At 33.9% G+C, this 14,743-nt stretch overlaps 3 protein-coding genes across 5 annotated transcripts; 2 read left to right on the forward strand and 1 right to left on the reverse strand.

Annotated features, from left to right (window-relative positions):
• Positions 1–79: 79 nt before the first annotated feature.
• LOC111795509 (binding partner of ACD11 1) lies at positions 80–2,242 on the reverse strand. Its single transcript, XM_023677979.2, has 5 exons — positions 2,083–2,242; positions 1,605–1,714; positions 1,386–1,461; positions 897–995; positions 80–811 (listed from the first exon to the last, which is right to left on the reverse strand). The coding sequence occupies exons 1-5, from the start codon at positions 2,086–2,088 to the stop codon at positions 356–358; spliced, it is 747 nt and encodes a 248-aa protein (XP_023533747.1). The 5' UTR covers positions 2,089–2,242; the 3' UTR covers positions 80–355.
• A 664-nt stretch (positions 2,243–2,906) lies between these two features.
• LOC111795378 (uncharacterized) lies at positions 2,907–8,086 on the forward strand. 3 transcript variants are annotated; one of them, XM_023677764.2, is made up of 8 exons: positions 2,907–3,099; positions 3,638–3,668; positions 4,427–4,697; positions 4,809–4,870; positions 5,150–5,339; positions 5,424–5,520; positions 7,148–7,230; positions 7,893–8,086. In XM_023677764.2, the coding sequence occupies exons 2-8, from the start codon at positions 3,642–3,644 to the stop codon at positions 7,898–7,900; spliced, it is 738 nt and encodes a 245-aa protein (XP_023533532.2). In that variant the 5' UTR covers positions 2,907–3,099; positions 3,638–3,641; the 3' UTR covers positions 7,901–8,086. The 3 variants fall into 3 exon arrangements, with proteins under 3 accessions (XP_023533532.2, XP_023533533.1, XP_023533531.2); XM_023677765.2 differs by having other exon boundaries at positions 2,910–3,099; positions 4,417–4,697; positions 5,147–5,339; XM_023677763.2 differs by having other exon boundaries at positions 2,910–3,099; positions 5,147–5,339.
• Positions 8,087–10,907: 2,821 nt separating this feature from the next.
• Positions 10,908–14,300, forward strand: LOC111795377 (histone acetyltransferase MCC1). The gene is made up of 6 exons (XM_023677761.2): positions 10,908–11,038; positions 11,117–11,330; positions 11,414–11,558; positions 12,516–12,615; positions 12,706–12,934; positions 13,795–14,300. Exons 2-6 carry the CDS (start codon positions 11,224–11,226, stop codon positions 13,979–13,981), a joined length of 768 nt encoding a protein of 255 aa, XP_023533529.2. The 5' UTR covers positions 10,908–11,038; positions 11,117–11,223; the 3' UTR covers positions 13,982–14,300.
• The last annotated feature ends 443 nt before the right edge of the window (positions 14,301–14,743 follow it).

A 14,743-nucleotide genomic window follows, 5' to 3' on the forward strand; every position in this document is an offset into this window, starting at 1 on the left:
CTTAAGGATTTAGAGTTTATATTCAATCAAACCAAGTTCCATTTGGTTCGTCCAAGTTTCGACACGTATGCAAATAATGTCTATAAAGATCATTTCTGGACACTTAATCACATAGCATATATGTTTTTCTTACGGTTGAATTACAACATAAGCATGTAGCTTATTTGTGTGTACTCCCTGATACAACAAACTAAAACAAGGCATTGAAAATATGTCAATCAACCGAGATGAAAATAGCAAGCTAAGAAGAATAGGTCCTCACTCCTCACATTGTTTTGGCCAAATACATATGATATATATGTTGGGGTATGATCAGGGCTACACAAGTTTGGACTTGCAGCGATTCTTGGATGAATTAAGATCTTCCCTCTTGTTTCGCTTGATCCTCAGCTAAAACCTTCTCCTTTGTTTTGTGACTGACTTCTACGGCTGCTTTTGCGACTCTTTGAAACGTCTGGGTAACCCAGGAAGCCCCGGTTGAGACGTACCGGTTAGCCATTAAGGCTGTTCCTGCATTGTTCACTGCTGCCTTGGTTTTCTCAGACACTTGAAACTTCTCATCCATTTCTTTCACTTTCTCATTCACCACTGTCGTGCCAACGCTAATCTTCTCGCTAAGGCCAATCTTTTGGTCCAGAGAAAGGACTTTTGATGAGGCTGTTGATGTCAATTGGTGCTTCTGGTCGAAAGACTTTGCCCTATTGAGGGCATCTTTGCCCAAAGTGAAGCCTTTAGCCAGCATGCTGCTCACAACATCCTCGGCCTTTTGCATTGCAGATCCAGCAGTACCAGAGCCTGCATTCTCTGCAGACTGGTGAAACATGTTTGTTCATTCATGTCAGAAATTGGAAAGACAAGATTGAAAATTACTGTAGGTTTAAGATCGAAGAAAATACTGGAGAAGACACTGGTAGAGGGGCACTGGCAGGTACAGCAGGAAGACTGTAATCTGGAGCAGAAGCAATGCTAACAGGCTGATCAACAATTGTAGCTCCCTGAGTAACGCAAGATAGTTTAATCAGGTAAGAAAACAGATGAAACAAGAAACAATCACTTGGTAATGAGACATAGAAATCAAGTTAACTATGCATTTTGAACACATCATGGCAATCGTATTGAAGACATTCTCCCATGTTACAGAAATAAATGGATGAGAACTCTGTTGAACCTCTTCTATCTGAAGAATGAAACTCTGTTCTAAGTAATTTTCAAAACATATAGCCAAACCTTAGAGCCATTTTCATAACATAAGAGAGGTTCTACATTCCTGAAACAGTTTCTAATGGAAGCTTAAGTAAATAAGCACATATTTGAATGAAATCATTCAGAATATCTTAAGTTTAAGGACAATTGAAATGAAGGGAAGAATAGAGAATTGTATCAACCGAGAGTAGAATCGATGTCTCGGCTCCTTTCGGATCCTTGAAGGTAACAAATGCAATTTGAGATCGTTCATTGTCCCTACAAGAAAATAAAATGAAGTAAATGAAAACGCATACGAACTAACAGTTGATCGAGAAGAAAAAAGTAACAATCCTACTGCCAATCACCATATCCCTGACGAACTAAAATACAATTTCGAGACAGTAGTAAAGAACACTTACTTTCGCATTTCGACAAATTCAATTTCACCGGAAAAAGAAAAAAAGTCTCTCAAATCTTTCTCCGACGCGCTCAACGAGACATTGGTAACTCTCACCGTTCTCACCTGCGACTGTAACGATTAAACAAAAAACAACCAAAATCAAGTCAGTTTCTGGAAAATCAAAGACGAATTTAGACGTTTCCGGAGCGTTCAATAATTTCCTTATTTCTTGTTCGAAACATTAAATTCCAATACTATGCCATAAATTACAACGGAAGTACGCATTCTCCATCTCCTGAGTACGAGTCACGCATTTGTTCATCAAAATTACGGGAGGAAAAAACAAAGAAACATGCTGTTTCACCTATATTAAGTAGTTAATAAGAAGAAAAAATCACGCCTCAGAACAAAATGAAACTTGAGGTAATAAAATCGCCCGAAATCAAACAGATTAGGAGCAAAATGAACAGAAAAAGAAGGAAAAATTGAACACCAACCGCCATGCTGCTCCGTCTGATCCACCGGAGAAGTTCCAAATCCAAGTTCTTAGAGAGAGAGAGAGACAGAGGAAGAATGACATTGAGAGGTGCGTTGTGGCTTGGCGGTTGTTTAGGTTCGCAAATAATACAGATGGCAAAAGAAAGAAACTGACTCAGTCCTTTTTTTCTTTTCTTTTCTTTTTATTTTTTTAAAAGAAGTTTTCATTATATAGTTAAATGGTTTTTATATCAAATTTACTGGTATTAAATTTTCGCCCATATATTTTTATATCAAATTTAATAAAATAAAATAAAATAAAAAAGACAATATCTACCAACACCAAAGCGATGTAATTGACATAATTAGATTTTATCCTTAAAAAAAACTTCGAGACCAAATTGAAAAAATTGTCTAGACCAAATCGAGAAAACTGAACCGATGTAATTGACATCATTAGATTCTATCCCTACAAAAAAAAAAAATCGATTTCGGACCAAACCGAGAAAATTGGACTGATGTAATTGAGATCATTAGATTCTATCCTTGAAAAAAAAACTTCGATTCCAGACAAAACCGAGAAAACTGGACCGATGTAATTGACATCATTAGATTCTATCCTTACAAAAAAAAACTTCGATTTGGGATCAAATTGAGAAAACTGGACCAGTGTAATTGACATCATTAGATTTTAAAAAAACTTCGATTCCGGACCAAATCGAGAAAATTGGACCGATGTAATTGACATCGTTAGATTCTATCCTTAAAAAACAAAAAACTTCGATTCCAAACCAAACCGAGAAAACTGGATGGATGTAGGGTGGGCGGCATCTATAAATTCTCGACCCAACCTATTTTTTCTTGAAACTAATTGCAAAATTTATTAATGGATGAGTAGCAAGTTCATACGATTGCTACTACTAACGAGTTCAAACCCCATTTCTTAACTCACATCTCTTTCGATTACTTCCACAATCTCACCAATTAAATCCCATTTCTTCAGTTTCGCAGCTCACTTCATCGCTTTCTCTCCTCGGGTAATTCTTCTTTCTTTATGATCAACAAACTTTCTTTCTTTCTTTCTTTCGTTCTTGTCTGGTTTAGAATTTTGTTGTCGATTTATCTCTCTCTCTCTTTACTGTATGTTTGTTGATGCTAGAATGATGGGGAAATCATCGGTAACTGATTATTAAGCCTATGCAGATGATTGTTATGCTGTTCTTCATCTTTTCTGAGATATTACCATTACAAATTTTAGTTCAAATATGAGCGAAAAGATGAGTGGCAAACGCCATTACTGAGATCCTGGATTGTTTTTGTTAATATCTTATTCGCGAATCTTGTTTAATCCTTGTGATACTTCCAGTTGTGGAATAAAGCAAAATCTATCGCTAAATGAAAATTGGAAACTATGGCTGGATTGTTCAACAAAATCATCTGTTTTGCTTGTTTTGGATTTGTTTTTCCCTTTAAAATTATCTTTTAATTTTCTAAACATTTTCTTCTAGAAATCATTTTTTGAGTTTTGATGGTCTAGATTTCTCATCATTATCTTTGTGTTTTTTCTTTTTGCAGACCCATGACCATCAAGGTTGAGCTTCAGAAGGTATAGTGTTGGACTGCTCTAGGAATTGCTTGGCTTTGCTTTCATTATGTTCAACTGTCTTTATCATTTAGGTTTAAGATTCTATCAGAGTATAAGCAGAATTCTTGCTAGGATCCTGGGGAATTCTTGGGGCCTTTAAACAATATCTCAAAGATAGCATTGATGCCTAATATTTGCAAATGCTTTGATAGTTAAAGGTCAAGATACAGCCGGTCAAGAAATTAATGTGACTTGTGAAGTATAGCAATTAATAGAAAATAATCGGGTTAGAGTTGTAGCTATGAATGCTACTGATGGCCTAATGAGAGGATTGTAAGTGGTTAACACGAGAGCACCTCTAAGTGTTCCAGTCGGCGGAGCAACTCTCGGCTGACTTTTCAATGTGCTTGGAGAGCCTATTGACAATTTGGGTTCCGTAGATACTCGCACGACATCTCCTAGTCATAGATCCACCCCTGCTTTTATACTGTTAGATACAAAATTATATATTTTTAAAACAAAAATTGAAGTAGTAGATCTTTTAGCCCCTTATCGACTTGGAGGAAAAATAGGACTATTCGGAGGGTTGGAGGGGTTGGAGGGGTTGGAGGGGTTGGAGTGGGTAAAACAGTAGACCACCTAATTTGAATTTTTATGGACTTCAAATTTACTTTATTCAGAATCATTTCAAACTTGTATTGTGGCAAGTTGATTTTTATGTTGTGTTTCTTTGTACATGAATTAGATTCTTATTTATTTTCTTTTCAAGGCGTGTACAGATTGGAATTCTTGGGCTTCAGCTAATATGGATTTTCCTACACTTTATTGTTAGTTCATTCTACTTTTTGGTTAGTATTGCCACGACACTCGAAAGCTATTTGATCTCTTGTGGATTCCTACGCAAGTACAATCATCTGGATATCAACAGGGTCCAATATCTTGCCATTGTTGTTGAAAGTGATGAAGCTTATAATACCTTAAAAATTATTGAACTTTTGCAATGGTTAGAATCCATGGGCATTAGAAGCGTTTGTTTGTATGATGCTGAAGGTAATGATTTTGGGTCCATCCTAGAATTCTGAGCTCCCTTTTACTGTTGCAAATTCTTATGAATGTCTTTCCAATGAATTATATGCTTATTTGAATGTATTTATGCTCAAGGGGTGCTTAAACAATCCAAGGAAATCATATTGAAGAAAGTAAAGAATGCGTCGGTATTTCAGGTACATGCAACTGTAATAAAGATTGATTTAAACCTACAGGTTCAGTAAGTGATGATGTAATAGCCCAAGCCCACTGCTAGCCGATATTGGCCTCTTTGGGCCTTCCCTTTCGAGCTTCCCCTTAAGGTTTTTAAAACGCGTCTGCTAGGGAGAGATTTCCACACTGTTATAAAAGAATGTTTCGTTCTCCTCCCCAACCGATGTTGGACCTTGAGGGGAAGCCCAGAAGGGAAATAATAAGGTGCATTATTCGTCTAACTTGGTCATTGCATTCAGGAGACCGATGAACCTCTCCAACTGAACTGTAAGGGCTTTACTCTGGAATTCATTTCAGCGTCGGATGGAAAGGAAGCCGTGGCGAGAGCAGCTAGTTTTCTTCTCAAAGACAAGTGGAGAAAAACCAACATGAGTGGAGATTCCAATCAGTGCTTTTCTGAATCTCAGATGACTGAGGCTCTAAAAGCAGTTGGTTTGTATTCTTGCTTATACTTGGAAAGTTTCAGAGTATTATTTACTTAAATGTAAATTAACCTTCCGGGTACTCTGTCATTAGGCTGTGGAGGGCCTGATCCTGACCTCATTTTAGTATACGGACCTTCAAGATGTCACTTAGGGTTTCCTGCTTGGAGAATCCGCTACACAGAGATTATGTGAGTCTTTTTGTTTATTATATTTTTTCGATAATTAATCACATTTTTTATTGGTATGGATGCTCTAAGTGTACAAACACCCAAGCATCCTCTATATCCTTGCTTTAAACGTGTAACAACTCAAGCCTACCGCTAGCAGATATTGTCCAATTTAGGCCGTTACGTATAGCTATCAATCACACGGTTTTAAAACGCGTTTACTAGGGAGAGGTTTCCACACTTTTATAAGGAATACTTCGTTCTCATCTCCAACCAATGTGGGATCTCACAAGAAGAGAAATCTCTTCTTTCTTTCTATCAACAGCTTGTAACGAAGGGTAGGGACTGATGCAACCCCAACTTCTTTGTGCTCTTCACTAGGAAGTGTCCACAATGGAATTGAATTAGAATGGCCATCATGCTTCATAAGATTCCAACAAAGACTAACCATGTATGCTTAAAAGGCCTAGTGGATTTAAGAAATGCCTCTCATCTTTGAACTCCTGCAGCAATAGAATGTTAGGTTGCAAGTCCCTCAAAAAGCTCTCAACTCCACCCATTTTCCCTAAAGCCCTTACTTGCATGTTAATGTTCACATGTATGGGAATTTATCACAATTCATCCTATAACATAAATTTTCAGTTCCCTCTGACTTCTTGAGCTTGATCTATTTGTCTACTTCTCTTCTTCTTTCCTTTTCTTTCTCTCTTTTTCCTAGTGTTTTTGGCCTTTTTCTGCAGGATGCCAACCTCTGTAGACGAGGTTTGAACTTTGAGAAAATTTAACGATGACTACTTTTCCACCTGCTTCTCCTCAAAAGAGACCAATTTCTTTCTTGTGAGACTTTTTAATTCAGGACCTCCTCCCAAATATCTTATCCACGATTAGCTTTATAGATAGGCATTTTTATTGAGAATGCTTAAGGTCCATTTGTTTTTGTTTTGAAATCCCCAAACTCTCACAAATCAAATTTGGGTACTACGGGGAAAAGCTAGCTGGATAAACAAGACAGGGATCGGCCACCAACAATGCTACCTTGGAGAGGATATGGACACTTATATTCACAAGCTTTTTCGATATATGAACAGCTAACATGAATGAGCAGCTTCAACACCACCGTTACTCTTAATCATAAACAGACTTGCACTGACCTCAATAGACATCAAAGGATGAACCTGGTCTGTCTGTCTATTTGGGACTTCTGGTAGCTACTTCTCAAATCCCTCTGCAAATGAGTTTTTTCGTTATTACTCCAACACGTCCTATGCTAGGAGTAGAATACGACCCATCCACTGTATGATCATTCTGTGCTTTGGTTCTTCTCATTCCTCCAGTAGTAGAATAAATACTTTCTTCCAATAGAGTAATGTTGTTTGTTATTTTGAACATCTTTTGTTATTGTATGAGTGATATACTTACAGAAGATAAACTTTGATTTTTCCTTTAGTGGTCTAGTAAGCTTATTATGATGCTGTGTGGAATCTTCACTTCTGAAATAATTAATTTATGCATCTAAAACAACACAAATATGTATTAATATGCTTATTCCAACTTCACCAAAAAAAAAAAAAAAAAAAATCCACACATTTTTGTAATCATTTTTGGGGTTGAAGAGATTATATGATCTTTGATTTATATTTTGTTGCAGACACATGGGACCATTGAAGTCCAAGAAGTATGGTTCCCTGGTAAAAGCCATTTACAAGTTTACCATGGTGCGGCAAAACTACGGTGAGTTACTTGCTATTGCTTTAATAAGTTCTAGTGAAATCATGTGAGACCTGATAGCAGAAGTAGCCTTTCAGTTCTAAACTTTTACTATTTTAGATATCAGCTTTGTCTCGTATTGGAATTTTTGAAAGTCATTTGGCTAGCATAGCCATTGTGTAAACAAGGTTCTTACGCTTGGGTCTTGAATTTTAGAAGTGCTCGCTTACGATGGTGAGTTAAACGACTCAGATTCCAAAATTTTCTATAATGATCTAAGCCCACCATTAACAGATATTGTCCTCTTTGAGCTTTTCCTTCTGAGCTTTTCCTCAAGGTTTTTAAAACTCGTATGCTAGGGAAAGGTTTCCATATGTTTTGTTCTCCTCCCCAACCGATGTAGAACCCCCAATCCACCCCCTTTTGGAGCCTAGCGTTCTTTCTAGCACACCGCCTCGTGTCGACCACCCTTCGGAGTTCAACCTCCTTGCTGGCACATCACCCAGTGTCTGGCTCTGATATTGTTTTCTTTGGACTTTTCCTTTTCGAGCTTCCCTTCAAGGTTTTTAAAACGCGTTTCCTAAGGAGAGGTTTCCACACTCTTATTGTTTCTTAATACCATAATCACTTGAATCGTTCTGAAATTGTGATCTTTCTCTTGTTTTTTTATACATCTGTTTCAATAGGTAAATGAAGTGAAGCATTAAGAGACTCTGCAGTAATGGAAGGCCAATGAAGGAGAAGATGAAGAAGATTTAGTAAGTTTTGAACAGTCATGGATTTAGTTTTATGAAACTTCAATCTGAGGGTTGTATCATTTCATTACTCTTTCAATTACTGTAAATTATTCATAAATAATATAGGCAATTATATAAAATAATATGCTCTTTAAATAAATAAATAATTAATTAATCTCAAAATTAACTAAAAATGTACAAATATGTGAGATATTTAATTACAATGTGTAGCAGGCTTCAATTGTTCTAAGTTTGTTTACTTTCAATTCTTTGAAATTTATATGCCACTTCTTTTTAAAATATTTGAATTTATTTTTCTATTTCTTTAAATCATTTTTTTTTCAAATGATTAATATTGTTAATAGATTATTATTCATTCTAACTTTAGAATTAATTTCGAGAGTGGGTGATCTATGCAATCTAAATAGACTTCACCACTCAACCCTATATTTTTGCAGTTGGGTTATTGGATTGTTCTTTTTTAAAAAAATTATTTAAAGAAAATCACATTATCGTCAACTAAAATCTCATAAAACTTAATATCAAATATTTATGAGTCACAATGCATTGTTACATCGTTGTAACCATATTTTTTAGTTGGTCGGTTTGACCCAACAAAAAAAATGTCGACTAACTCGAATTTTTGGTTTTCCAAAATTCAACTCAATCCAACTTGAAAAACTTGTTGGATAATCAAGATCGATTAGATTCTCGAATCATTCATTTGTTCCACATGCCTGTAAGGCTTCTATCTCTTGGCTAAGATTATGTAAATGCTTCTAAGATAGAATAAATCAACCTAGTGACATCTATTTTTCTTACTCTTCTACATCTTCCTTCTTTTTTCTCTATTTTCCTTTTTTTTTTTTTTTTTGGTCATTTTCCTCCCTTTATTATTATATTTTACAAATTTTTCTTTAATAATTGGTCTATGTGTGGTCGATAACTTTACCATTTACTTATTAACGACAACAATATATCATTCAATTAATCAAAACATTATATTCTCAATTTAAAGTTCATAAGATTGAATCTCTGATTAAGCCAAGCCCAAATATTTTTCTTGAGATATTTGAATTTTTAGTCTTTTATAAAACTACTTTTTGTTTAGAATTTTCAAATTTTTGATTTAAATTTTGAATACCGTAAAAAGTAGGTAACAAAACAAAGTAATTGAAAATTATAGTTAATATTTATGAGCTTAATTTTTTTAAAATTAATTATTATCAAATAAGGTTATTTTAAATTTTATTTTATAAAAAAACAAAGTATCTTTTAAAAAGAAAATAAAAAACCGGTTGAGAGCTTCGGCCATGGAGACCAAATTCATAAGACCCGGTCCCAGAAAAACCAACTGAATTTTAAATAGCAAATTAAAAAGGGAAAAAATATAAAACAAGCGCTGTTGCTGGGGATCAAACCCGGGTCACCCGCAGGCAGAAATACTTACCACTATACTACAACGACATTTGATTAAAGAAAATTTAATAAACAATATCAAACTTTTATTTCTGAGAAAATAGAATTTTGGAATTTCAAATAGCAAATTAAAAATGGAAAAGTATAAAAAAAAGCGCCGTTGCTGGGGATCGAACTCGAGTCACCCGCGTGACAAGCGGGAATACTCACCAGTATACTACAACGACATTCCAAAAATGATTCTATGAACGTTAGTAGCTTTATTCCTGTCTAATTTCAAATAGAAAATTAAAAAATATATATATTTAAAACAAGTAATTTCTTATCGTTTTAATAAAATAAAATAATATTGTGATAAGTATTTATGCCTATTACAGGACTTTAATATATATATATATATATATATATATATATATATATTATTTCTTTTTGAAATTTGGTTGATTTTTCTAATCCGATCAGTTACTATGAATTTTGTTTAAAACTCTCAACCGAATTAATGTTATAGAACGTTCAAAATCTAAACCAAAATTTGTATAAAAAAAAAATTGTTTTTCTTTTAAAAAATTGGAAGAGAATTAAGATGCTAAAAAAAAAATAATATTTTTTTAAAAATATGTACAAATCAATTCTAATAAAAAGATTATGTACTCTTAATAATTTCTTATTATTATTAAAATGGCTTTTTTTTTTTTAATAAAAATCTATTGTTTTAGTAATTTGAATTAATTAAAACAAATTTATTTAAATAATAAATTTTTAAATGCATTTTTTTTTTACTTAATTAGTTTGCATTTCTTACTATAACATCAAAAAATTTAGAAAGGAGCGTCCAAACTTCGAGTACTTTAAAAAATGAAAGCAAGATCGTTATTATTGAAATTAGATAGCACAAAACAATATTCAATTATTTACCATTAAAAGTGTTTGAAATATAATAGATATAATTAATCATTTTATTTTATTATTGTACTAATTGATATATAAACTAAAAGAAAATTAAAATTTAAGACATGTTATTTAATAAAATTTATTTGATTAAAATTATTTAATAAAAATAAATTAATAATAAATTATCTACCATGAACTAATATAATAAAATATAATAAAATTGAGCCAAAATCAAACCAGTTAAATTAATAAAAATACCTTGGTATAATATGTCTAAATAAAAAATAAAAAAAAACACTTACTCTGAGAAATTATTATATTTTATTTATAAAATACAATTAAGCTTTCAAAAATGTTTTAAAAATGATAAACTAGATTTCATTAATACCATTAAATTAAAAAAGAGAAAATAATTAGTAACTTTAATTTCTTTTAAGTTATATTAATTTTCTATTTTTGAAACATAAGTATTTTTTAATTTTAAAAAAGTTTAAAGATATTTAAAAAGATTAAAGAATATTTTTAAACACTTTTTATAGTCCAATAATATTTTTTAAACAAAATATTAACGGTTTCTAGTATTTTTAAAATTTTTAAAAAATTAATATATATATATATATAAAACATTTTATTGTCGAATATTTTAAATAAATCCTCCGACAAAGTAATCTATCTTCTCATTATCGGTTGAACAAGATGAAATGGGCGCGTTGAAAGTCATCCAATTGACCACAATGTTGAAGCCGTCTCTCTTCGCGACTGAGAGCTTCATCAATTCCTCTCCGGTGAGTTACTTTTCATTGATTCCGATGAAAGCGCGAGGGAATTCTTGACGATCATGCTTGCTTTTTCGATTTGCACAGGAATAATTGCATAGCGTTTGAGGCTGATGTTTATAAATGGAAAGTGAATTTGTAGGTCAGCTTTTGCGAGCGTATAGATTCTTTGCTGGGGATTGAAATCTTCTGCAATGTTAAAACCTAAAGCCATTGATTGTCCAAGTATATGTTATCGACCAATCAAACCCTCAGACCGTGAAGTTTTGGAGCAAATCCATGGTAATTTGTTTCCCATCAGGTATGTGAATTCGATTCAGCGTGATGTTCGTTTTGATTTCGTGATGTGCTAGTAAAATCGGCTTATGCGTACGAATTTCTTAGGTATGAGTCGGAGTTTTTCCATAATGTTGTAAATGGACGTGAAATTGTGTCCTGGGCGGCGGTGGATCGTAATAGACCAGATGGCAGAAGTGATGAGCTTATTGGATTTGTGACTGCGCGAATTGTTCTAGCAAAAGACAGTGAGGTGGGTTATGCTTATGTTTTGTATATTTCTAATCTGTGACTCAACCTTTATGCATCAACTGTTTTCCTTAGGTTTCTGGATTAGAACAGGATTTCTTTTAGTTCATAGTTTTTGTACTGATTTTCATCTAAACATCTTGACTCTACAGGTTTGATTGTACAGTTCTTTTAATCCATCATGCTTGTTGGAAAATAATGTTTTCATGATGGTAAATCTTTATCTTGTTTAAAGAAAAAGCATCATTTATTTTCTTAGATTTCCAATTCCTTGGATCTAATGTCTTCATAGTTCGTCTATTGTCTTCATTGTTGAAGAACGAACTGAAGGAGATCTTCAAATCTTAGTGTTACCCTGTGTCAATTCTTATAGTGGCCTTCTTAGTTCTTTAAACATATGAAACATTGTACTTAAGTGCAAGTGATTAGGACTTTAAATTCATTGGTACGAACACATGGTTGGTTGTCTTTGAGAGGTTCCACAACTTCGAGAACGTATTGGTTGTAAGTGAACGAACATATTCGTTTGCAGTCTGGTCTTTCATCCTTTTCTGGGAAGAGTAATAGAGTTCATGGACTGGTTAAAAGAATGTTGAGAAATTAAAATGGTTGGTTAAATCAGTGGCCTCGAAATCAAGGGGTGGATGCTATAGCTTGCTGAGTTCAACTGTAATTAGCTGCCATTGATATGATTAAACACAGATAAAGTGTTTCGAAATGCAGAAATTGCCATGTGATGATTAGCTTCAGGTGTACTTGGTGAATAATTCTTGTTAACAGTTGTGCCAGGGTTACCATTAAGTAGTTGTAAGTACTTTCAAGCCAGCATTAAGTAGTTGTAGAATTGGCTTGACACTGATCTCTTAACAATGTTTTTTTAGCTACTTTGACAGCTGAAATCACTTGTCTTGGATGCTCAAAACTGGGTATCTATAATTTATACCTCTTAAATGCCTTGTAGATATGTGATTTACTTCAGCGTAATTCATCAAGCACGGATCAAACTCTAGTATACATTCTTACACTGGGGGTAGTGGAAGCCTACAGAAACCTTGGAATAGGTACAAGCTTGTTATAGCGTATATCTGCTTTTTTTTTTACACTAATTTCATGTCTACTAATCATCAGGAATTTGGTGTATTGAATTGCAGCTAGTTCACTTGTTCGAAAGGTAGTTAAATATGCCTCAGGCATGCCAACTTGCCGAGCAGTTTATTTGCATGTAATTTCATACAATAGTACTGCTATCAATTTCTATACTAAAATGTCATTCAAGTGCCTACAAAGACTGCCGAGCTTTTACTTTATCAATGGCCAGCGTTATGATTCATACCTGTTCGTCTACTATGTGAATGGCGGTCGATCTCCATGCTCTCTATTGTAAGTATCAATATCAACTACCTTTAAATTCACAAGGCTTTTATTACTTGGTTCTTTTACATGGTCGCATGCCTTTTGAATATGGCATGCTACGTAACGTGGGACCTATAGTTCTCTTTGCCTCTTATAGTGACCAAGACCTTGTGAGATCCCACATCAGTAGGAGAGGGGAACAAAACATTCCTTATAAGGGTGTGGAAACTTCTCCCTAGTAGACACGTTTTAAACCCTTGAGAGAAAGACCAAAAGGGAAAGTCCAAAGAGGACAATATCTACTAGCGATGGGCTTGGGCTTGGGCTTGGGCGGTTACAGACCTCAACAACAATCTGTTGACTTTTAAAAAAGACCTGAAACATGCTAACCGTAGAGGAAACAACTTATCTCGACCTGTTTCCTAAATTTTGGAAATAATCTTATTCAAACTGATTATCAGACTGACAAATCTGAAGTTCATGTTAGCATGGAAACTTTTGGTGGTTGGCAGTATAGGTCTCACTTTTGGGTAGTTGGAAAGGAGGGAATAACTGGATGAAGAACATGTTGGAGTGTGGAGAAGAGATAGAAGGGGGAAAAAAATGACGAAAGGGACAGAATCAGGTGAAAGAAAATCAATTACATTAGAAACTGAACAATAAAGAAGAGATTTAAGAGAGGGAGTGCTAGAAAGACCTGGAATCTCTTGTTTTATTATCATTCTGATGTTTCAGTATCTGAAATCTCTGAAAAATGTATGTTTCAGTTCATTTTATGTGGATACCTACCATGTTCTGAACTGATAAGTCTGCATAGGATAGAGATCTTCTGAACCTTCAAGCTTAGGTTTGTTCTTTTTTTAATCGGTGTTTTCGTGTACGTGCAGAGAGATAGTCAGTTTCATGGTGAGTTATATAAGGGATGGTATCAAGTGTGTAAGTTCAAGGCTGAGGAAGAATGAAAAAAGGAAGGTGTCGAAATGGCCGAAATGTAAAGAATCTCATAGCCTTATATCCATGGCACCGAGCAAGGGGAATGTGGCAGTTGAGAGCAGTGGATATGAATGTGTTTGACTCGATTCTGATGTTTAAACCGTATATGATAATATGATAGCCTTATATCCATGGCGCCGAGCAAGGGGAATGTGGCAGTTGAGAGCAGTGGATATGAATGTGTTTGACTCGATTTTGATGTTTAAACCCTATATGATAATATGATGATGATATGATGATATGATGATATGATTGATAATATTCTATCCTCGATGTAATGAGCTTTGGTGGTGTTTTAACGAAAGTGAGGGTTTTGTATTCTTAATTCTTAAAGCCTTCTGTGACAATCTGCTGAGTTCATCATTGAAAGAATTCCTTGTTGAATCCTTGGAAGATTGAACATGCCTCTAAACTTTTGCACTAAACCTTTACCTTTGAAAATTCAGTTAAAAATGTCTTTAATTATAAAACTTCCCTATTCCTCCCTCAATCTAAGTATATATATATATATATATATATATATATATATATATATATGTTATAATGGAACCAAGGTACGATAGTAGTTCAAGATGTCGTTTGGGTTTAATACACAAAAGAGAGACGTAGAATTTGAGTCATAATTTTGAGTACAACATGTCGTTTGGTTCCTCTTGATAACAAATAATAGTTCCTCTTGATAAAAAATAATATTCGGTTGTCTGCACTTTTTTCATCCACTAATTTGTTATTGGAGATTTTTTATTTTGAAATTTTGTAAATTTTTTTATTTAAACTTAAGTTTGAGGTCATATTTGTCCGAGAATTGATATGAGTTGTTTTCAATGGTTTATTCGTAGAAAT

The sequence above is a fragment of the Cucurbita pepo genome, chromosome 5 (genome assembly GCF_057944985.1).
Source record: "Cucurbita pepo subsp. pepo isolate OVF chromosome 5, ASM5794498v1, whole genome shotgun sequence".
NCBI classification, from domain to species: domain Eukaryota; kingdom Viridiplantae; phylum Streptophyta; class Magnoliopsida; order Cucurbitales; family Cucurbitaceae; genus Cucurbita; species Cucurbita pepo.